General features: G+C 41.9%; 1 protein-coding gene across 2 annotated transcripts in view; it reads left to right on the top strand.

Moving 5' to 3' along the window:
* The window catches only part of CDK2AP1 (cyclin dependent kinase 2 associated protein 1), a 28,311-nt gene extending 6,174 nt beyond the window's left edge, over nt 1-22,137 (top strand). The window contains exons 2-6 of one of the 2 annotated variants that reach the window (XM_089662007.1): nt 7,641-7,698; nt 8,627-8,694; nt 9,133-9,230; nt 14,976-15,102; nt 18,475-22,137. In XM_089662007.1, coding sequence (XP_089518133.1) covers nt 7,641-7,698; nt 8,627-8,694; nt 9,133-9,230; nt 14,976-15,102; nt 18,475-18,542 — 419 coding nt within the window. In that variant the 3' untranslated portion in view covers nt 18,543-22,137. The remainder of the gene's footprint in view (nt 1-7,640; nt 7,699-8,626; nt 8,695-9,132; nt 9,231-14,975; nt 15,103-18,474) is intronic. The other variant, XM_089662008.1, reaches the window with a different exon arrangement.
* Nucleotides 22,138-25,164: the final 3,027 nt, after the last annotated feature.

The raw sequence follows: 25,164 nt of genomic DNA, 5'->3' as shown, positions 1-25,164 counted from the left end.
TTTGTAATGCTAGTTAGGTTTAGTATGGAGTTCTACTTTAAGGTAATCGATTCCTAAAACCTGGTCTGTTCATAACTACTGTTACATCTTTTGCTATCTACAACTAACATCAGGTGCTACTTTTGCCACCAACTTGGAAAGTAGGGTTCAATTGGAATACTGCCCTCTCCATATTGTCTGCTGGGGTTCATAAAAGGAGGCACATCTGGGGATACATATCCTTGAAGTGCCTGCCTTTGTCATCTATTACTAGAGTAAGCACATTTTTATACCAGGTGGTTCAGCACATAAATCATGATCTTTGCCAAATATGTCCTCCTCCAGGTTTCAAATGTTCCTCAACTTCCTGCTATTTCATGATTAAATGGACCAGATATATGAAAGACAGGGGCATCGAGTGGCCATCTTTGCCGCCTTCTGCCTCAAATGTTAACAGTTCCTTAGCCATGACATGATATTTGAGTATTTGGTAACTGAGTACTGTTTCAGCTTTTACACAGCATAGGCAGCAAGAGTCAAAGCCAATCTGAAGTCAGTCATACAAAGCATGCATCCAATAAATATAGCTCCCTAACTATACTTTATAAGGTACTATAAGGTGGCTAAATCACTTTTTTGTTTTTGTGGGTGATGTCCACGTTATGTGATAATTCGAAGTCCACCTTAAAGTGGACCTTCACCCATACTCACCATTTAGTAAGCCGCAATGTGAGGCCACTGACGCCAATATAGCTCAGCTCATCCTTGCCTCCTCCCACTCCATCTTGCACTATTGAAGATTTTTTAAAAAGTATTTTAAGTGTTAGGGACATTACATTTTCATTTTGGCTAGGTACAAAATGGAAAATTATCTTTATGTATATTCTGGTGCATAATGTGACTGTTTTACAGTTAGTTAAGATGTAAAAAGAAACATTGGGGTACTATTTGTATCTGTGATTTGTTAAATACAGTAGATGCAGTGCCAGGCATATTCATATTTTTATGGTATTTTGCATGTCACATCTTCCAGTAAAGCACAAAACTACTGTATGCACAAGCTCTAAAGCTGGACGAAACATGTTTATTGAGGTTTTTCCCAAGTCATCCTCCTGGAAGTTTTGACAGATGGATCTGCCTACCTGCAGGAAACATAAAACATAAAGAGTTTTAAAAGCCCTCCAGTAACTCCCAGCCCTCCTTTCTTGTGTTTCCTGCATCTGTTCGTTATGTGTCTCTATGTGGTTTTTCAGAAGTTGGCAGAGACATTCCACCCCCATCCTCAGTGGCCACCAACCATGTGAGCCGGTCAATGGAACTCATTGATTGGGGGCATGGGGTAAGTGTCTGGCAATGGGGCGCACAGCACTACACCCCTCCTTCCTTCACTTAGAGAGCTTACGAGCTCCCTATGGCTCCAGTAGCAGACATCAAAAACTTTCTTATGAACTGCTGTTAATGTCCTGTCCCTACCTTCAAGCCGGTGGGCTGAGCTGCATGTTTTTAGCTTCACAGATGTATGGAGGGTGAACAAGACACTAGAGCTTGTGTGTTATGGGACTGAATAGGGAGGTAGCAAGTTGTCATCCCGAAAGTGACGCATGGGTGCCTGCATGTTACTTAAAGCATCAGGGAGCAGTTTCTCCAGCAAAACTAGATGCTGATGAGAATGAGAGCCCAATGCATGATTATTATTCTTGCTACCTGGATTTGGAAATTTAGTTGAATCTCTGGCAGTCTTACAGCCATGAATAAGTCAGATTTTTTACAGAAACAGGACACCATCTTACCAGAGGTAAGATTTTACCTTTGAGCTTTTTAGCACTGTATACTTTAGCGTTATGGGCGCAGTGGTTCTTTTATACAACTTCTGGGGTGGAGTTTGGTGTTTTTAGCACGCTAGCAGACACTTACTCCAGCTGGGGGTCCAACTGAGGGATGGAGAATTGCTTGTTTGCATGTCTTCCAGCCTGTTGGATGTTGTAAGGCTGTAATTCAACTGGTTTCCCTGCTCATTCTAAGCTATGGTACTCCCCTCTGCATATCTATAAGTCATATGGTCTTGATGGGTATGCTGGTGTTTCCAGGGATCCTCTAGGAGTATGGTAGTCTGCTTTCCCTTAAGAGTATCCCTCCCAGGGTTCCCTGGATGGGTGTGCTTCAAAGCTTGGAGAGGGGCAGTCGCCTCATTTAATGAGCGATAGAAAAATTACCCCCATTGAAAATTGCAGTCAATGTGTTTGTTGTACATGCAGTATGAACATGGTTGCTTTTACGAAAATCCTCTTTCCAGTTCCTTTTTCCATCTTCCCATCTTCCCATTTTCCATCTTCCAGTTCCTTTTTCCATTTTCCCATTTTACAGCTGCACATGCAGCTGTCAGAATACCTGAATGGCGACTGTATCTGATTGGATGTAGTCACTGTTAAGCCAGGAACGTTCTGCCCAGCTCCTTGGTGCCAACAGACCCATCCACCACTTGAATTTCAACCCATTCAGAGGTAACTGCCTGAGCATTGATCCATCTATAGCTAGCTTTAGTCTGAATACCTACTAGTATCAAAATGGCTTAAGACCGGAACCTGACAGGGAGCTCTTGGAGGAATCTTCCTTCAGCTCCATAACAGAGGGTCCGTACGTCTCTACTGACCTGGAGCTAACGTAAGCTGTGAAGGATCCTGTGCATTGCGCCTGTGACCTGCAGATCGTGGTTGCAATGTTCTGCAGACTTCAAGGCAAAAATTTAATAAATACACATTTTGTGATTTATTAATGTGAGGTGCTGTGTGTGTGTGTTTGCTCCAAAGAGGCAAATCCTTCCTATCTGTGCACTGTTTAACCCTAGGTTGACACTTCTGAGGATTTCAGTGCTATGTACCCCATCCCATACTAATGCACATGAGGGGGCCTTGTATCAAATGTATCAGTTACCGGCCACTTCCTTTTCTGAATGAATAGAGTCAGTGATCGGTACCGATCACTGACTCTCTCTATTCACAATGTGAAGCATAGTAAATTGTGTTTACTGTGCTTCTGTTTGTGAATGAACGGGAAGCTCTGTGCAGAGCTATTCCTGCCCATTCATTCTGTGCTCCTGAGGCTGCAGAGAAGGAGATTGAGGGCTGTGTCCTAGGTAGAACATCAGAGGTGTGTTTAGACCCCTAATATCTCACCAAAGCCCCCCAATGCGGCTCCTAAGAAAATTGTAAAGTTATTAAAATTGAAATTGTAAAACAATAATGAAAAAATTAAAAACTACTGACACCTGTGGTGGAAGTACAAGGGTTGCAAAAGTCACACTTGAAACTGGGCCCTGGTGTTCTGCTACTGTGGGGGGGGGGATGCAAGGAAGGGTCCCTGCTGCAGAACATAGGCCCCATGATGGGAATAAAGGGCCCCAGGATCAGTGGGAAGGGCCCAAGCCAGGGGTCAGCAGGGTCCTTCATGATTTCTTGCACCAGGGTCCTGAAGATTCTAGTTATTCCTTTGGTAAGACCTGTGTAATGAAGGGTTGCTATAGGAGGCTATATGCAGAGATTCTTGTCATATACCTGAACTGCAACAGAACTCTATCCTTTGTGGTATGTCTACAGCGCTGCTAAGGGCAGCTGGGAGTATTAACCTGTTTAATGTATTATTCTTTGTGTTATGCAATGGAGGTCAGGATGTATGTATTTATCTTAAACACACATCACATTTATATGGTTGCATTGTAGCCAACATCTCTTAGTATGTTCAGATCAGATCTTAAAGCAGTACAGTCTATGTGTACCATTGTTTGCAAGATACCCACACTGGTATGGTGAGCCTTCTGTTATTAACGAGTTCTGTAAATAATATCATTATGTGGGCTTTTCATGGTATGTCTGTTGTTTCCTTTAGCCATTGTGATATTTTTTTCACAGTTGTCATAATGCAATACAGAAAAGCTTATTAGATTGTAATTATAATTATTGCAGTTTATAGCAGTATATAGCATTTTCATACATGGTTTACCCAAATCAGTCTTCTAGGACAGCATATGAGAGTGGCTTTGCTCACCTGGAATAGGAAACCACAGGATCCACAATAAATAATGGCCACAACCATCTGGAGGCCCCAGTTTTACTGTGTTTCCCAAAGGCCTAACAGGAGCAACAATTATTTCATGCTACTGTATGTTCTCTTCCATAGGCCTTGATGCTAATTGCAGAGCCTTTTTATGCAGAACAGATGCCTGGCAGTCTTAATAGCAGTGTTTTTTTGGGAGCAAGTTTTTTTTCCTTCCACAAGGACAACAGCTCTCTTGATAGTGCCACTGGGGTCAAGAAATAAAAGATGTGTCTCCTGGAACATGAAATTTCCAAATTTCTGGACAAAACCCCTCTGCCAACATTGCATAGGCAAACATGTTATGATAAATCCACTGGATTGTTCAAATGCCTCAATTCAATGAGTGAAGAAATGACCACCGCTATTTTGTCATTTCACTCCTTACTTTAGGACTTTGCCTCTGCAACTCCAGGGTCCAATTCTGTTCCAGGTCTGTCTAGTGCAACAACCTTGGTATCCCCCACTAGTGAAAATGCAGAAGACCCGGAGGAGCCTAAGGACTGAGCTATCTCCTTGGAAAATTTTGTAAGGCAAGAGTGCAGATAAGAGTTTGTGGAGGTTAAACCTTAAACATTTATGTTGATAGCTGAAGATACACAGGAGCTTTTAAAAGCCAGTCACAGTAGTGTAGAATCACAGTATTCTTGGCTTTAAAGAGGAGTAGGCTTTCTATTCATGTCAAATTCTACAAAGGCTTACAGTCCAAAAAAGGACATACATTTCCTATTCACCAAACTTTAGAAGCATTGTACACTTTCAAATGTTTTTGTTGTTTTAGCTAGGTAATAGCGTAGTTAAATTCTCTGTATTATTTTCTTGCCTTACCTTTGTAGTGATGGGCTCACATGTTGCGGTTGCAGTTTGTAGTGTCATGCCTGATGATTGAATCACTTATGTCCATGTATTAATTAACCTAGTTTGTCCCTAAGGACAGGAAACTTCTTGTTCAGGGTCATACAGCAACCAGCCCGTGCCTTGAAATTTTCTTTGCTTGTCTGTGTTTGTTTCAGATGTAATTACTGTTTAGCTCTCACCTGCAAAGCACTAGACTCAGAGACCCAAGGATTGTGGGATATATAGTTTTTTAACAGGAAATGGTAGTTAACCTGTGCAATGCCATACGGCATGCCTCATATTTGAACACAAATAGAAACTTCTGACACAAATGTAAAGATTTACTGTAATATAGGTTGTACAGGGCAACAAATGACACCATGAAACTAGATGATCAATGCACATCTTATGCGTGTGAAAAATAGAAGCTGCAGGCTTTAAAAAAAACTGTTACTAATGAATGGGCTGACCCATCTTCAAACCCCTGTTCTTCTCTTTGTTTAAACTAAAATGAAGATTCCCCTTTGCAGAGGAAAATGAAAAAGTCTGGGCCTCCCAGAACGAGATGCTCCACTTTCAAAATTCTGTTTAACAAAACATGGGTACGTGAAAGGTCCCATGGGCAAGAAGGATGGGACTTTGAACCAGTCCTGACAAGAATTTGCATGGCCTAAACCTTTGTTTGTTGGCTTGATCAGCTGCCCTCCAACCTTCAGTCGAGCACACCAAGAAAGCAAATTCTGTGGCAGTGGTGTATATAGTAGATGCTTCAGCAAGGTCTGTAAAATTATCAGTGAGGATCCGACAGTTCTGATCAACACCTCTAGAAGAGCCCTCTGGTTGAAGACATAATCAGGAATGTCTTCAAAAGCGAGAATTTACAGGTTGCTCTTAAGTGGTGAATTTCTGTTTGGGCCCCTCTCGAAACATCTTGGACTGATTATTGGGTTAGTAAAAATGGTTACCAAAAACAGGGAAAAAAATATTTTTTTTTATAACCCACGTTACAAAACAAAAAGGGTTCAAAAAGCAAGATTCGCAGAATCCCAGGATTTCTTTTAAACCCTCCTCAGCCCACTCCCAAAACCCAATGACTCAAAAGCTGCAGGTGGGAGGAAAATAAGGGGGAAGCACTGTTTATTCTGAATTCGAAGACAGTGGATAAGACAGTAAAATACAAGCAAATTCTCTATGGAGTAAATATTTTCCCTCGTAAATCTTTTTCCTCTGCAAGCTTATATAGCAACAGTGGAGCTCAAGGACTCATACTTTCACATAGCCATCAGAGAGGCATCCCAGAGGTTTCTAGGGTTTGCTATCAAGGGATCAAAGGGGATTGTTAATTTGCAGTATTGTTCTCCCCTTGGGCTGTTTGTTCTGCACATGTATTTTCACAGAGGTGAATAGACAGAAGCACTTAGTCACAAGAGAATCAGAGTAATACCAGGGGCGGTGCCTGGACAGGTGTGTGGGCGTAGGTGCCTCATGGAGTTCCCAAGCATAATCCTGCAATTTATGCTTCCCTCTGTAAATTTTCTTTTTCACATCGAAAGGAAGGCGGTGAGTGTAAGGACTACAGTGATCGATTGGATCATCACCATCTCACAGAAAATGACTCATGAAAGCTACGAAGGTGTGGTGAATTCAACTGAGCTGTAAAGTGGTGGTGCCTCAGTCGTAGACCCAGCTAAAGAAAGGCTTGTGCAACCTCACTCTCCTTCTGTGAGGAAGATACCCAGGAGAGTCAGGAGGAATGTGATGATCAGCAACAACAGTGAGCCACAGTGAGCGTAGATTATACTGAAACACAGAGACCACTTGACCCTGAACAGGTCTCCGAGCAGATGACTGCTGACCCTGCCAACCCTGAAGCAGAGCTGACTTTGAAAGATGTGATTGCTGCGATTACTAAATGCATTACTACAGCAGGTTATCATAATATTCAGATCGGGTGTATCAGACACTTCTGCAACAAAATCTGCAAATGATCAGGAAACTTAATATGGCCATAGAGGAGAGAGTGAGGTGGAGGATAGACTGGTGCCACTAGCTCATGATTCAAACCTCTGCTCTACGCCTCACATGAACAAAGGGAGATGATTTGGAAAATAATATGAGGCAAAACAATGTCCACATTATTGTCCAACCAGAGAAGGTGGAAGATAGTTGGAGGTGCAGAAAAGCTATGTAAATATATGATGTCAAGAGTAAATCCCCATTTGGATGACCTACTATTCTTTGTGGATTCAGCAGTGATGCCGCTGAACAACCTACAAATAGCCATGCCCTCTACAAGATTTAGATTGGCTGATCATCCAGGAAAAAATGTGTATGCAACTTTTGCAAAGAGTGAAATTTTTGGCCAGACAGTGGCTCAAGGAACAGAACTGGGCCCTGGAGATGCAGAGGCATTACCAAGCGGTCCTTCTCTGCATCAAGGACAAAGCCTTTGGCAGAAACGTGCTGCAGGTTGTCAATCTCACTCAAGTATATGATTTTTCTCTTGTCATCTCATGTACTGTCCTGGAAGATGATTTGGGAAAACAGAGCTAGTTACCTGGTAAACTAAAGTTTCCAGGAATCTTTCAGGACAGCAGGGTATTCCTGCTCGTAGATGTTTTACATTTTGAACATTGTTTTATTCTTGTTGGTGGCCTTCAATTCTGGTTTGTTACTGGGGATTCCAGCTGGTTTTGGCTTTTTAATAATTGCAGATCACGTGTTTCCTGTTTCAGGTGGGCAGAGCAACTCTCATATCCTGTCCTGGAAGATTCCTGGAAATTCAATTACCAGGTAACTAACTGTTATTATTTGTGTATTGCTATAGCAGTGGTTTTATCAATATAAACTATTCATACATCTATACAGTACTTGTCTATATTTAATTTCCTAGCCTTGTACACTTCATGCTTCAGCAGTTGCTGTGGTGTTTTTGTTAGTCTAAGGCAGCAATTCTCAACCAGGTTTTGGAGGAACCATAGGGTTCCTCCAAAGCCTGCTAGAGGTTCCTTGATCTGTGGCTTATTGACCACTCATCTCGTAATACCTTCATAGTTTCAGGGCCTACACCACATGGCAAGTATATCTTTTTGTTGTCTAAGGCTGGCATCCTATAATCAGTGTAATGGTTGCAATCTTCCTACTCACCAGCTATGCAAGTTGCATTTTCTGTATTGACCCATGTATGACCCCATAGATAGATAGATAGATAGATAGATTCAGGGTTCTGTTATTTGAAGGACATGTTTCATCACATTATTTGCATTGATACATTTGGTATGGTCAAAAAGGAAATTTCTCATGCAACAATAAAGAATCCATGTCATCAGCAATCTCTATTCCAATGTGGCACAAAGTTTAATTGCAGCACAAGTTGTTACCTGTCATGTGGGTGTCACCTGTGGTAGTCACGCAATTGTATACAACATCTTGGTTAAAGTTTTAGTTCCAATGAAACCAAGGCTTTGGGAAGGAAGGTGCTATAGGCATTAATCCTACCCTAAAGATACTCTCAAGTCAACCGTCCTGGGGGATGCCTTGGGAAAACATGAGTTATTATCTAAAAACTCTTTTTCTAGGAATCCTCCAGGATGGTGAGTCCCCCCCCCCCCCCTTTATTGTTTGTCATATTATTGTTGTCCCCAAGGATTCATCTTGCTTATACTTAGGCTGGAAGCTACTAGAGGGCTTTTAAACTCTCTAGGTCTTGTGTTTCCTGCAGGCGAGCGGAGTCATCTCAAGTAAACCATCCTGGAGGATTCCTGGAAAAGAAGTTTCCAGAAGTTTCAGGTAATAACTTGTTTTTTCCATTGACATTTACTTAACTTAGATATATCTGCAGGCCTAGTGGCTAAGCTGTTTACTGAAAAACTACATGGAAATTATGGTGTTGATTTACTAAAGGCAAATAAACTGTACAGTTGCACTAATTTTCCCTAAATAGTAGTAAATGTGGTAAATCTTTGCTGATTTCCATCATCCAATCATGTGCAAGAAAAAACTGCTGTTATTTTTCTTGCACCTGATTGGATATTATATACAAAGTGATTCTTTACCGCATTTACATTTACTAGGGAAATTGAGTGGAACTGCACTTGCAGTATGATCAGTCTAATTGTAAATCCACCCCAATGGCTCATTGTGATAATGTAATAGACTAATTTAATTCATTCTACATCATATGTACCATTTTGTTGAACTGTTTTCTTTTATGTTTTTTTTCAACAGCTGTAAGTGCACATTCTCCCTCTACTAGCATAGCATCATCTGCACAATACAGACAGCTGGTGAATGACTATGGACCCCCATCCTTAGGATATACTCAGGTAATACTGAAATGAAGTCACTTTAAAATCCCTAAAGTGCAACCACAGACAACGTTTGCATGTCAGTTTTTAATGGATTGGGAAAAGTATAGAACCACCATCAGGTTTTATTGCACACTGTGGCTCTGCTGGGGAGATTTGCATCTATATCAGGTGGTAAGGGGGGCCAGATCTCTAAGAAAAAAAAGGGAAGCAGCAAACAAACTGTAAACATTCTTTAGTTGAGAAAAGTCAGAACCTGTGTCAATATTTGCTGACCCTCTGCAGTATTTACTGCTGCCTGTGTTTCTGTTGGACAGATTTACTCTAACCGCCCATGTCGTCACCAGACAGGAAGTGAGGTAAAATCTCCACAAATGTGAAACAGTCAGCAACAATAGCCTAATGGTAGGCAACCTTTAAGAGAGGGATATCTACCTGGACAACATGAAAGAGATCAAAGAACACTGAGAAGCAGCGCTCATTTAACTAGAAAAAAAAAGAAAAAAGTAAAGGATGTCACTTATAAAAACATAAACGTACCTTTTAATAGTTACCTAAAAGCCAACTTTAAAAGTTAGTTTCAGTGAGAAATGTAGAACTAACTTGTATTCACAATTTCTGTCATGTCTGGAGAGTAATTGGTCACCCAGTTCATGGAGGCAGAACAAATGATACTGCAGGCTACCTTATGTGACTAGATTCAGGCCTGGTTGCCCTCAAATATGACCTGAGTCTGGTCTGAGTTCTGGCCAGTGCCAATAGTTCGTAGGGCATTGTCCAGATGTCAGTATTACATAGGGCAGTGTCATGGAGTCAGCAGGGCTGAGTTCGTGGGTCAGCAGTCTGCAGGGTAGAAGCATTTCTTCCACCTGCAGAGCAGCACAGGGAAGCAGTGATAACACATTGCTACCTGTTCTGGCACACTGATACTTGCTAAGCCCTCTCTCAACCATCCCATGTAAGGGGATGTCACATACATATGCCTGGGTTGGATGGAAGAGGAAGGCCACCTGGGATAAGCACAGTAGACAAAATTGGTATGTTGCTTCCCTGTGACGCTCTGCGTATGGAGGAAGAGCATTTAGCCTTCATGGGTTGCCAACCCCCAGCCTAATAAATCTAACCCTTCCCCACCTTTGCCACCTTGCTTCTGGTGAGTGAGGCTGATCATCACATTTATCAGACAATTGCAGAGTCTTGGGCACGGTAGCTGTCCTATTGTCAGGTTCTAGATACAAATAACTGAACACCTTGGTTTCACGGCTCTTTGGAACCTTTAAGGTTATGCCAAAGCTGTATGCAAGAGGTGCATGCTAAACAATTCTAGTAGCAATTTAGAAACTTTGTAAGTACAGCTATCACATTCTATTTTAATCTGTCTTTAAATGAATCCTCAAGAAGCTAAAATACCTGGATATACTACTTGAAATATTTGGCACCAAACATAAAAGCGCCTTAAGGAAAAACAATTCTTGCTCATTAGTCAAACATAAAGCTACACTGCAGACTAGCCCTACAGTGTTTTATCCAACCCCCTTGGTCTACATGGAAGTTATTTCCCACAATAGAAGCGATTAACCCTAAAAAGTCAACTGCAGCCAATACTTTTTTCTAGTTTTAGTGTGAGAAAGGATTAGAACCTTTGTCAGGATTTAATGAAAGTCCTTGTTGGGTGAGTTGTCTTAACTTTATAATTATAAAGGATAGAACCTCTCTCAGGCTTTTATTGATGTCAGTGCTCTCATTTTCTGTTTAGGTGAGGGGTGTCAGACAGAGCAGAACGTGAGGAGAAATCCCTCCAACAGGAAAACAATAATAAAAACTAAAAAAAATTACCTTCCACATTCACTCTACAGCTTAAAAAAATAAATAAAAAATGTCCAGAGAATTAAAGTCCAGGCAGTGTGGTGTCCAGCACCCTGTTCATACTAGAGACAATGTTGGCAGAGAGGTGGAAAGAGATGGCAAACGTATGTACTGTAACTTCTCAGTGACATCAGATGCCACTTTTAATTGCAATTGTGCCACCTTGATGGGGGGGTTGCAAAGCACATTTTAGATTTGTACTGGAGCAGTAATTAGCAGTCTGTAGCTTAACTGGCATCACTTATTCATAGCACAGTAGAGATCTGGGTGGGTACTGAGTAAGTATGCATTGCATCTAATGGTAACTTGAGCTGCAAGGGTATGTATTTCCTAACCACCTGGTATCTAAATGGGTGCTTCTTAGACCGTGGTGATCATGAAAAAGGGAGATGGCCTTGATTCTTCATCACAAACAGGGCAGATTACAAACAGGTGAGGGAGATGTGGAATTGCAGCAGAGCCATGCATGCAATGGTAGGTAACCTATTTTTCTAATATGTTTCTGTTTTGCTAGAGCTCTGCTTCAATACTGAAAAAGTCATACACCTATACAGTAGTATGGGATATATGAGAAAAAAAAGAGCTGAAATTATTGTAAAATCTTTTTCTTTGAGTCTTTTGAGGAACACACAGGCATTAAGAAACAGGAAGTTGGGACACTGGCAAACAGCAATATTATAAGCCAGACACCATATAACCCCTCCTCTACCCAACATACTTCAGTTTTGTAGAAAGCAGAACACAAGGCCAGCAAAAAAGACAGAATGGAGTGATGGGACCACCACTCAGTACCGTTGTCACCCTAGGACAAGGGGAAGGTTAGGCCTATATAACACTGTGTTAGGAATATATAAAACCTCCCTCTGTGTCCATAACAGGGGTAGCTGTTTTTTAGTCCACCAAAATAGGAGGGAACAATGCTATCAGCTCTCAAGATATCTGGCTTACAGATATAAAACACTTTCAATGGTACATTTAACAGACCAAACGGGAGCAAAAAATACATTTATTGGTAGAGTTTATGTACACATTAATCTGAATAACATTGCCTGATAGTGAGCCACAGCTACAAACACTAACCACCTGAGTAGCCTGATTCAGCTGAAGTATACAGACACTAGGCCCCTAGGGTTGGGACTGCTGCAGCCCAGAAAACAGACCCTTTTTCTGAGGAGGTCTCTGAACATTCCACAGTGGGGATGCCAAGCTAAGGCGCTAGGGTGGACATGTGGTCCACTGTCTTTGGCAGTGTGATGAATGCAGTGCCCGATCCCTGCCCTTCTCACCAATTTGTGAAAAAGGACTGGCCAATCTCACACTGCGCTGTCACTTGCGTAACAATGCCACTCTCAGCTATGCATTTTGCAGCTTGCAAGACCACAGTCTAGGTGCCAGCAGCCTGAGAGCAATTGTCACTGGGTCAAGTTAATTAGGCAATTAACTATTTAAGCTAAATGATCAAAGGTCCTCCTGCGCTATAAATGGAAGTAAAACCTAGCTTAAAGCTGCCAACACTCACCAACTGATACCTAAAACAGTGTAAAATACAAAAATAAAAAGTGTAGCGCTCATTAATAAATACTAGAAGATGTGACCAATTCATATAATACAATTCTAAACAAGTGTAATAAGTGTAGCGGGGCCAACCTGAGCTCAGGAGTTTAATCGCTTCCTATCCGCCCATTGCACATAGACAGCGGATGGGAAGCTTTGTATGTCAGCCCGCATTGGCAGCTCCTGAACAGCTCATAGAGCAAGCACCCAGGAGCCTGGCGACCGCTTCATTGCCTGGACACAGCAGATTACATTACTAGTGTCCAGGCGATCACATGGTGTTTTACCATGAGACTGCTATGACCAATCACAGCACTCACATTGTAAACACTGTAAAGTTAAAGTAAAGATCGCTTCTCTCTGGTGTCGGTGTGATCGTAGAGAGAAATGATCCTGCAGCCTGTAAGTGTACAGAATCCTGTCAGGCTGCTTGTACACTCACAAACTGCAGTGCCAGCCACCCTTGTGCCCCTGTGTCCCTGATCATTTCCGCAGAATATCTATATTAAATAATGCAGGCATCCCTTGTCACCTGTCCCAGTGAGCACAAAAACACCCCCATATGCCATACCAATGTCCTGATCACCACCATACCAGTGTCCTGAACACCACCATACCCCATACAAATGCCCTAATCGCTGCCATACCCCATACCAACACCCTGATCACCACCATACCAGCGTCCTGATCACTACTATACCTCATGCTAATGTCCTGATCACCGCTATACCCATACCAACGTTCTGATCACTGCCATGTCATACCAGCGTTCGGCATTTTAGGGTCTCAATTGATCAATTTTCTAAAATATGTCACATAGTTTGTAGACTCTATAGCTTTCACGCAGACTAAATAATATACACGGTTTTGGGTTATTTTTACCCCCCAAATGTAGCAGAATACATTTTGGCCTAAATTTATGAAGAAAAATAATTTATTTGCAAAATTTTATAACACACAAAGCAAATTATTTTTTTTCCCAAAATTTTCAGTATTTTTTCATTTATATAGCAAAAAATAAAAAAACCCAGTGGTGATCAAATACCACCAAGAGAAAGCTCTTTCTGTCTCAAAAAAGGATACACATTTCATATGGGTACAGTGTTGCATGACTGAGTAAATGTCACTCAAATTGGACTGGACTTGAAGGGGGTGAAAGTGTCCAGACTTGAAGTAGTTAAAGCCAGACTCTGCAGGGGATTGTGTTGGAGCGCACGTAGAACCTCTGTGGGCAGAATGCTCCTGTATCTGAACAGAAGCAGATAGAAAGTCAAGTCTACATATGGAAGGCCTCAGTTATACTCACTTTAGACTGTGATGAGGGTGATCCTTTGACAATAGGGGTCCCAGGTTCTGGATTACAGGCATTGTTCTGTCTGGGGATACTGGGTAACCGTCCCAAGAACCACAAGGGAAATACAGGCTGAGGCCACCTGTGGGGGATTCTCCTGTGTGGATCTTTGCAAAGACACACAGTGACCGTAAAACTAGGCCAAATGTGAGGTAAGGCCCCAGGTACTGACAAACCCAGGCAGCTGGTGTTGATGAGGGTTTTGGGCATTTGGAGGGAGAAAATCACTGTAGGCGGGCAGTGAAAACTGGCCAGAGATTCACATGGTGTTACAAGGAATTGCGGCAGTGGGATGATGTTACCTCCAGACTGAATTGTGGGAAGGAGAGCAGAGCATTCCACATGATTGGTTGATATTGCTTGATCCCTCAACCTTAACCCTTAGTGTGCACCCTACAGTGCAATAGAGAGGTAGCTCCTAGTGCAGGGTGATTGGTCTTACTTAGAGATTCTTCAGAGACACAGTCACACCTGGGGCTGTGCCACGCTTTAGAACCAGAAGGAGATCTGTGGCTAACACAGAATACTAAGGTCTGCAGAGCACCTCAATGAACATCCCAGTGCCCAAAAGTCACATTTCAGGCTAGCTCCACACGTCTAGTCCATTGGGGTCCAGGTACGGTCTTTAAAGCTAGAGAACCTTTCCATCTGTATAGCTGCAGTGAAGAGACCAGCTCAAGCATCAGAGTCTTAATCGAAGTCACTGAGGATAGTAAATGCCAGAGGTGTAGCAAGAATCTAGACATTTAGGAAGAAATATTACAAGGTTAGAAGGCTAGGCAGAGCTGAAGAAAAAGCATCTAACTCCTAAGAAACTAGCAAAACCACTGAGGCATGCAGGCCTGTAAGTGGTAGCATAACCTGACTGTTTCTGAATTTGTGTGTCCCTCAATGGATGATGAATAAATATATTTACATGTAATTTGACAGTAATTACAGTTTTTGGACTTCGTTTGGTAATTACTGCCTTGTGTTTTCTATACTGTTTTTAGAGTACAACCAGCAATCAGGTGCCGCAAAGCAAGTATGCAGAGCTTCTTGTCATCATAGAAGAGCTGGGTAAAGAAATTAGACCAACCTATGCAGGCAGTAAAAGCGCAATGGAGAGACTAAAAAGAGGTAAGGGTGTGTTTAATTCCCTCACATAACATCATAATTAAGAACCTTGTTATTTTAGTTAAAAAGTTAGGATGCAGTTTTTAAAAAAAGAAAAAAGCTGTGACTAAGGAACCCTAAATGCATGTAATTTAAAGTGGTTCTACAGCCTAAAGGTTTTTTTTCACCTTAATGCATTCTATGCATAAGTTGAAAAAAACCTTCCGTGTCACAGAAAATCAGATGAGAACAGTAAACATTTTGTCCTTTTTAGTAGTTGGATTTTGTAACTCCCTGAAACAGAATGTTCCAACTCCTGCTGTTCCACCTTTGATGAATAGTTAGATATTGCTTAAATATAGTGAGGTGAAAAAAGGAGCAGTCACAATCTGGAGTAGCTATGCATGGCAACCAGTCGGCTTCTATCTTTCATTTTCAAAGCTTAATTGAACAAACCTAAAGATACAAGTTGATTGGTTACCATGCACAGCTGCTCCAGTTTTGATAAATTCCCCTCAATGTATGTAAAGCCAGAATTTTTCTTTTATTTTGGATTTAAAGTGGAAATATAGCTGTTTAGTAAAATGCTGTAGGAAGTTTTTTTTACTTCAGAACAGACACATCTTTTCTACAGTAAAGGCTTCACATTCTTCTTTTGTGTGTGCATTGTGCTGAGCAGCTCAGTGTACAATCATGGTCTCTGCTGGGTGCCAGGATGAATGAACTGCCATACGCATGTGCGGGTGTTATGTCATCCTAGACTGACCAGTTAAGATGGCTGAAGATTCTGGGTGCAGAAAAAAACTAGATAGAATATGTCTGTACTGGTTGGGGAGCAGAGGTGAGTATAGTTTCACCATAAGCCTAGTAAAAACTGGCCAAATGTCGCGCAGCATCAGCTGGTTCAATAGAAACCAGCCGACATTCGGCCCGTGTGTATGGCATTCGGTCTGACAGAAGCCAGGGCATGACTGAAAAAGGTCTGCCGATTGGCTCACAGTCAGCACTATCATCCATTAGCCGGAATCTTCTGGCGGGGGGAGGGGGAATCGGGGGATGTCAATAGCACAGCAGGGGAGATCACTGTACTAACATCTGATAGTTAGTACAATGGCTCCTCTTGAGCTGTCAGGTTTTTGTTCAGCCCACTGGGTTGAACAAAAGAAAAAAAAAATTAGTAGCGTGTACCAGGCTTTAATGTGGAAGGGTTATAAGTCTGTGAAGTCTCTATTTCTGTGTACCTGCTGGGGGATTCACCCTCTCAATCTGAATTGGTGACTGATGCAGAGAGTGATGCGGAATTCAGCATTTTTGAGTTGTCACAGGAGCAGAAGGGGAAATGTTATAATGGGTAAACCTGTTCCCACACCTGTGCACTGTGGGAATGTGTGCAAAATCGTGTGCTTTCCCGTAAAACCGCAAAATGTGCTGCCCTTTTGCAGATGCGCATTGATGCCATTCATTTGTAAAGGTATCCCCACTCATCTTGCTAACTCACAAGTGCAGTACCATGGTTTACAGTGTAGCATAATTTTTAAAATAGGTCAGACTCTCTTCTTTTGCATATTATTATTATTATTATTATTATTATACAGTATTTATAAAGCACCAATATTTCGCTCAGCGCTGTACATTACAATGGGGGACAGAACAATAACAATACAATACAATGCAAAACATGAGGGGTTCGAGGGCCCTACTCTTTCGAGCTTACAATCTAGAAGGGAGGGGATGGTGGCACAGGAGGAGAAAGCTGTGGGGGATGGAGTGGTAGGAAGAGTGGAGTTGGTCGGCAAGTTAGCAGGGGGTGGGGTAGGCTTCCCTGAAGAGGTGGGTTTTCAGGGTGCGCCTAAAGGAAAGGAGAGTAGGTGATAATCTGATGGGTTGGGGCAGGGAGTTCCAGAGGATGGGTGACACCCTGGAGAAGTCCTGGAGGCGGGCATGGGAGGAGGAGACCAGGGAACTAGAGAGAAGGAGGTCTTGTGAAGATCGGAGTGTGCGTGCTGGGCGGTACTTGGATATTAGGTCAGTGATGTAGTTTGGAGCAGTATGGTGGACAGCTTTGTACGTCAGTGTTAGGATTTTGAATTTGATCTGTTGCGCAATCGGAAGCCAGTGGAGGGATTGGCAGAGGGGGCGGCGTAAACGGAGCGGTTGGAAAGGTGAATGAGTCTGGCAGCCGTATTCAGGATCAACTGAAGCGGGGATAGCCAGCGGCGAGGCAGGCCAGTGAGGAGGGAGTTGCAGTAATCGAGTCGTGATATGATGAGAGAGTGAATGAGCTGTTTAGTGGTTTCTGGGGTTAGGAACGTGCGTATTTTGGCGATGTTGCGTATTTTGGACTTGGGGCTGGAAGGATAGGTTGGAGTCCATAATGACACCAAGTACTCTGGCCTGCGGGGCGGGTTTGATGGTGGCGTTGTTGGATGTGATGGAAAAGTCAATGGGGGGTGGTGTCCGGGCTGGGGGGAAGACAAGAAACTCGGTTTTGGAGAGGTTCAGTTTAAGGAAGTGGAGCGGCATATGAAGGGCAGCAAGTTTTAATTACTGGGCTGCCCTAAATGCAATGTGTAGGAATGTGTAAAAAAAAAAAAAAACGTCTCCATCACACCTGCTTAAAGTGGTTGTAAAACTCTGGCATGAAATATGAACAAAGCACATCCTTTTATAGTATGTACTTGTCTCAATTAGGAGCACTAAGTGTCATTTCTGTCTGCTGCTTCATTCCTCTGCTATCAGCATGAATCACTTCTGTTTTCCAAACACCAAGAGAAAATTGATGACGGGAAGGGAAATCGCTTTGAAAAACACCCTTTAGCATTTCTGGCAATGGCCATCTTGAGTAAGGGCAGATGATTCATGTATCATTTACTTCCTATAACGCATCTGCCCTTAGCTCAGGCATAGGCTGAGCTAAGAACTCTCCCTCCCCTCCTGAAAACTGTTACTGTATGACATAATTTGCCTAGGCATGGAAACAAGGAAGTAGCTAAAGAAATGTAAGAAAAAAAGTTTAAAACAAGTAAATATGATATACTTTCCTATCTATTTAGCAATGCTAGCAGCATAAAGATTAAAAATAGTCCATGTTGATTGAGAAAGTGAAGTTCCGTTTTTAAGAGAGGATTTCCTCATGGAGATGTTTGCTACTTTCTGCTATGTATCTTGGACAGGAAGTGAAGGGAAATCTCCCTGATGCAAAACTGACAGAACAAAAGTGACAGTGGGCTTAATTATCCTCTACTTTATCTTAAATTTAAAAAAAAAAAAGTTTTCACTTTACATAAAGCACACTTTTCAAGGATTCTTGCAGGTTCCTGCTGGTTGTTGTATTTGGTTGATTGCTGATGTCTGCATTAATTTGTTCATGGTTTGCCTGTTTATGTTTTTTCTTAGGAATTATCCATGCAAGGGGCCTGGTACGAGAATGTTTGGCTGAGACAGAACGAAATGCAAGATCCTAGCTGTGCCCAATACCACATGTCTAAAGCATACAAAGATATTTCTTTCTGGATTTTTAAACCTTCAGGGCAGTCTTTCTGATTATTTAGCTAGAGGGATCCGTATCATTCTTTTGGAGCCCTCTAATGTACTGTAAAGCTGCTAATCCTACGATGCAATTTTTACTAGTAAACAGAATTTCCATATATATATTTAAAAGTATTGCTGACTCTTTCAGATTCTTTTTCTAAGAGTCCAAGGAAATTCATGATGTTTTGCATCATAAACTGCAATATATTTTCCTTAACTTCCTGGAATGTTTATATCCAGGTTACATCAGTGTTTACGTGTTACAATTAGATACTTCATATTTTGTGTTTGCTTTTTCAAGAACAAGGGATTTTTTTCTTTTTGCAATTATGCTTCTTCCAGTAAAAGGACCAATAAACTGATATCTGCATATAAACCTGAGGTGCCAGAAAAAAAGTAATCTCGTATGACAAGTTCATGTTTATATGGTGAGGCGAATGTCCATTATCTTTTGGGGAAACTTTGATGAAACAGGTTTGAATGTGGTTCCAATTACCTTTTTGTTTTCCTAAAGTGTCTGCCTGCACCACTCTCCTTACCCTCTCTGTTGAGCACTGAGCTGAGCATTTAATTATATGGAGCACTCTTAACAGCAGACATTCCAGAGGACAATTATATCCTGCTTCCCTTTTGGATATGGCCATCTTAAAGTGGATGTGTAGCCAAATTTATTGGGGGGTTGAGTAGGGAGGGGGTTAAAATCCCTGTCAATTTATTTGTTGCAGTCTGTGTGGTGTTGGGGAGATTTCCCTTGATTTCCTGTCATGGAGACAGAACAGAAAGTGAGGGTAATTTCCCTCTTGGACATTTGTCTCTAGAGCAGGTATCACAATTTGGAGATATACCTTTTCATCCTGGTCTTTGGACAACTGTACAATTTTGGGTTTCTGAACAGTTTCTGTTTCAGTGACAACAGACAATAGGACATATAGAGAGATTGGATCCTTCTAGTGGGAAATAGAATCCCTGTCAAATTTGTATTGCTTTCTAACCCTTTCCCACGCTAACAAAAACTTAAAAAAATGTTGACTATACATTCACTTTATCTACCAAACCAGTGCGGCCTCGTTCACACCGTATGTTCAGAGAAACCGATGCGCAGAGTTCACTTGCAGTGATCAGTTTTCATGTGCGCCTCAATGAGTTTTATACATGTTGCAGATTCCTGCGGAGAAAAATTCTGCACTAGATACTAATGTTGTGATGTGAACTGGGCACATAGAGAACAATTGCTTTTGTTGTGCCCTTGCAGAACACATGCAGAAAAACTGACGTCTCTGCACTATGGTGTGAATGAGCCATGAAAATTCAGCACTGAGTAAAAACTGACTCGACACAGTGGTTAGCTGATTACCTCTGGGGTTATGTTGGTGTTATTGACTGTCATGAGCTCCTGTTGCCTAATGTAGCCATTACTATGATGACCAACTGTGCTGCACAGGGCAGTCAAAATCATCAGGGTTGTATTTTATAAGTTATATACTGTGTGCTCAATTATTAGACAAGTTTGACAAATAACTTCATTACTGAACAACTACAGTGCTCTTGGCCAATCCAAAATGTTAATAAACCTCAAACTTGAATATTTAAAGTAAAAGTGAGGTTTTGGCTTTCTTAGGAGAATATATATGTGCGCACAATTTTTGGGCAACTATTAGTGTTCAGAATTATTATGCAACTAAGTGAAAAATGAACATTTTCCCATCTCACTTGTTTATTTTCATCTGTTAAAGTGAGAATAATAAACAACTCAAACTTTACAAATAAACATTAAAAAAAAAAAAAAAAATCAGTGTCCAATATAGCTACCCTTCTTTTCAACAACAGTCATAAGCCTTCCATTCATGGAGTTTGTTTTTTGATCTGTTGACAATCAACTTTTTGTGCAGCAGCAACCACAGCCTCCCAGACACTGTTCAGAAAGGTGTACTGTTTTCCTTCGCTGTAAATCTCCCGTTTAAGAAGGGCCCACAAGTTCTCAATAGAATTTGAGTCAGGCAAGGAAGGGGGGATGTCATTATTCTTTCATCTTTAAGATCTTTACTGGCTAGCCAAGCAGTGTAGTACTTCGATACATGTAATGTCCTGCATAAATATCATGGTCTTCTTAAAAGGTGCAGATTTTTTTCTGTACCACAGCTTAAAGAAAGTTTCTTCTAAAACCTCGCAGCAGGTTTGGGAGTTGATTTTGAGTCCATCTTCAACCCGAAAAGGTCCAGCTAGCTCATCTTTAATAATACCAGCCCATGCCAGTACCCCACCTCCACCTTGCTGGCATCAAAGTGGAGCTCTGTGCCCATTACTGATCCAGCCATGGGCCCATCCATCTGATCCATCAAGAGTCACTCAAATCTCGTCAGTCCATAAAACCTTTTAAAAACCTGTCTTCAGATATTTCTTGGCCCAGTCTTGATGTTTCAACTTATGTGTCTTGTTCAGTGGTGGTTGAGTTTCAGCCTTCCTTACCTTGGTCATGACTCTGAGCACTGAACACTTTGTATTTCTGTGCATTCCAGGTAGGTTGCAGTTCTGGAATGTGACAGCACTGGAGGATAATGGGTCCGTTTACTATTTGCAACAAAACATTTGATGGTTCCATGATCACGCCACAATATCTTGGCAATTCCAAAAGTGCTGCATCCCTCTGAAACATTTTTCACTTTTCAGAGTTAGTTAAATCTATTTTTTGACCCATTTTGTCTGAGGAAACAAAGCTGCCTAATAATTATGCACACCTTGATATAGGGTGTTGATGTCCTTAGGCCACACCCCCCCTCTTTACACAAATACAAATCACCTGATATGTTTAAATCCAATACGCTTTCAAGTTTATACAGCTTGGAGTTGGACAATGATGATTTGGTCAAAATACTCACTTCCCTTATAATTGAGCACACATTCTTAAGTACAGCAACCAACCATCCTCTTTGGGTCTGCTATCTGTATAGTAAATTTTAAGTGGCTGCTATGGCTTGCTGCACTAAAGAATAAGAATTCTTGATTGAATAAGGTAAATTTAAATATATCTCCAAACAGTAGCACTTCAGAATACATAATTGTAAAACGAACCCTTGCTGTAGGTTTAGTGGTTCTTTATTATCTGTTAGGATAATTACTGTCAAATCATTCCTTGCTTGCCCTTAACATTAAAAAGTTGTTTTCTTATTGTTTGAAAATGTAAAAAAAAAAAAAGCTGTGGGATCAAGCCCTGTTCAGTTTGGTGTTTAGGATGTTGGAATTTCTACAACAGAAGAAACTGTAAAAACAATTCACATTCAGCAAACAAATAGGTGGAAAGGGGCTGCACCACTGACCTATGCATCTGCATGTCTGTAAATGCTTTGCTAGCCATTCAACATGCATGGGGGTGATGACCTTTCTGCTGGCAGATATACTGAACTGCCTCTTGGTTATTACTCCATATTCAGAATAGGCTGTTACTTGTTGGGAGAAAAGCAACGAGTCTAACTATTTGCATCTTTGTATGTATTTATTACTTGATGTAATAAAGCTTATTTTCACTAAGGATTTGAACTGGTTTTAATTCGTTTTATATAATTCACATTGTACAGTAACCAAAGTTGGCTGAAACAGAGGATAGGATAGTAAAACTTGGGGTTATACAGTATAGTACATTTTTAGGACTGATGTAGTACTTTGGTTTTTTTTTTAATGAAACTTTTAGGGCCTGTTCACAAAAGACTACAGTAACACTTGTAGGTGCAAAACAGTGCCATTCATTTTAAAAGATATATATACAAGATATACATTAATGTAGCTGTGTAATCATTATGTCAGACAAGCATTTCTGCCGCTATCAAAAAAATCACCAGCATCATGATTGCTAAACCCAGTGGTAGAATCTCTAGGACAGGGGCGCTCAACCTTTTGAAGAGCGAGGGCCACTTAAAGTAGAACTTTAGGCAAAACTTTTTTTTTTCATTTTGGATAAACTAAGGGAGGATTATAACCCGTCACTTAATTTTTTGCCATCCGTGTCCCATTGGGGAGATTTACCTTCACTTCCTATCTCATAGCCAAAACAGGAAGTGAGAGGAAATCCCTGCAAATTAAGGGAATTCCTTGGGAAGCCCCCGGTTACCAGAACTAGTGTCCCCATTGGAAAATATCCCCGCTCTTACTTTTCTGGAGACAGCCCAAAATTTGCGATTTTCTTTTACTTCCACGTTTGATGATAATGGTAAACAGGACAAATAGAGAGGGGTAATCTCCCCCAACAGGGGCATAGAGAGCAATAAAAACTAACGGGTTCTAATCCCCCTCCACTCTATCCAAAACACAAAAAAAAAAGTTTTCTCACGTCAGGAGGCAGGATTTAGGGTCATGACCAGCGTGATTGGCAGTCACATGATCGGAAAGATCCTGATCGCAAAGAGAGATCGGGACCTTTCCATGGGACACCATACGCTCGGAGTGTGCAGGACGCGCCCTCTCAGCACGTTTGTTTACAAAGGGTATGCATATGCGGCCGCTCAGTGTCAAGGCCCAGCTGCTGAGAGGCCGCATATTTGCGTACCATCGGCATGAAGAGGTTAAACAGGTGTGCAAAAAAAATGCAAAAATGGTTCTGGTAGCTAAAGAGTTAATACACTGACCTTTTCCTCTTCCAGCTTCTGCTGGCATCGCTCTCCAGGCTCCTAGAAAGGGCTCAGGTAAAGTATCACTCCTCTTGGGACAGGTGCCAGAGCTACAGAGGAAGCATTGGCTTGTGCGGCTCCTGATCTCTCCGCAGCCGCATGCTTCCTCCACTGCCGAAACTGGCTGATGCACTCTTATGCTCTGGGATGGTGGGTCGGCAAGCACAGATAGAGATCAACGGGTTGTCAACCCCAGGCATGCGCTTCCCTGTCTGGTTTAAGGTCGAGGGCCACATCAGAGGCTCTAAGAGGTTACCTGTCTGTGCTTCTGGATTCATTCCTTTACTATCTGAGGCAGCAAAATGGCTCTCCCATTGTTAATGATCAAGGTTCAGCATCATTAGGGCCTCTATGTGACCTGGTATCTACCTCCTGCAGTTCCTGTACAGCAGGGCTGTACTGGGAGAGGAAAAAGCAGCATGAATGAAGCCAATCAGTTCAGGTGTTGGCAAGAAGCATGTTAATAGTAAGAGAAAGCAGAGATGAGCTCATCATTGTGCTGCTTCTTCTTTCACTGTCAAATCACAGGCTGAGGCAGGTTCATGACGACCTAGACTTAACCCAGGAAGTGGGTTAAATAATGCTGGCCATAAAACTGAGAACTTTGAATGGTAGAAAAAAAGTACTGAAGAATTTTCTGGATTGAAATTGAATATTTTATAACAGGCTATTCCCTTTACACTTATTTTGGCTGGGTTTACTATATTGCCAAAAGTATTGGGACGCCTGCCTTTACATGTGCATGAATTTTAATGGCATCTCAGTCTTAGTCCGTAGGGTTCAATTTTGAACTCCCCCACCCTTTGCAGCTATAACAGCTTCAACTCTTCTGGGATGGCTGTCCACAAGGTTTAGGAGTGTGTCTATGGGAATGTTTGACCATTCTTCCAGAAGTACATTTTTGAGGTCAGGCACTGATGTCGGACGAGAAGGCCTGGCTCGCAGTCTCCACCTAATTCATCCCAAAGGTGTTTTATCAGGTTGAGGTCAGGACTCTGTGCAGCCAGTCAAGTTCCTCCACCCCAAACTCACTCATCCATGTCCTTATGGACCTTTGTACACTGGTGCGCAGTCATGTTGGAACAGGAAGGGGCCATCCCCAAACTGTTCCCACACAATTAGCATGAAATTGTCCAAAATGTCTTGGTATGCTGATGCCTTACGAGTTCCTTGCACTGGAACTAAGGGGCCAAGCCCAACCCCCTGAAAAACAACCCCACACCATAATTCCCCCCCCCCCACCAAACTTTACACTTGGCACAATGCAGTCAGGCAAGTACCATTCTCCTGGGAACCGCCAAACCCAGACACGTCCATCGGATTGCCAGACAGAGAAGCATGATTCGTCACTCCAGAGAACACGTCTCCACTGTTCTAGAGTCCAGTGGCAGCGTGCTTTACACCACTGCATCCAACGCTTTGCATTTCACTTGGTGATGTAAGGCTTGGATGCAGTTGCTCTGCCATGGAAACCTATTCCATGAAGCTCTCTACGCACTGTTGTTCTAATCTGAAGGCCACACAAAGTTTGGCAGTCTTTAGCTATCAACTCTGCAGACAGTTGGCAACTTCTGCACACTGTGCGCTGCAGCATGCGCTGACCCCGCTCTGTCATTTTACATTGCCTACCAGTTGGTGGCTGAGTTGCTGTTGTTCCCAGTTGCTTCCACTTTGTTATAATACCACTAACTGTTGACCGTGGAATATTTAGTAGCAAGGACATTTCAATGATGGACTTGTTGCTTGAATTCACTGAGCTCCTGAAAGCGACCCATTCTTTCGCAAATGTTTGTAGAAGCAGTCTGCATGCCTAGGTGCTTGATGTTATACATCTGTGGCCACGGAGGTGATTGGAACAGCTGAAGCCAATCATTTAAAGGGATGTCCCAACACTTTT

This window comes from Staurois parvus, unplaced genomic scaffold, assembly GCF_062004578.1.
Source record: "Staurois parvus isolate SC_StPar_1 unplaced genomic scaffold, SC_StPar_1.0 ptg001418l, whole genome shotgun sequence".
In the NCBI taxonomy this organism is placed as follows: domain Eukaryota; kingdom Metazoa; phylum Chordata; class Amphibia; order Anura; family Ranidae; genus Staurois; species Staurois parvus.
This window is presented reverse-complemented; position numbering and strand designations above follow the sequence as displayed.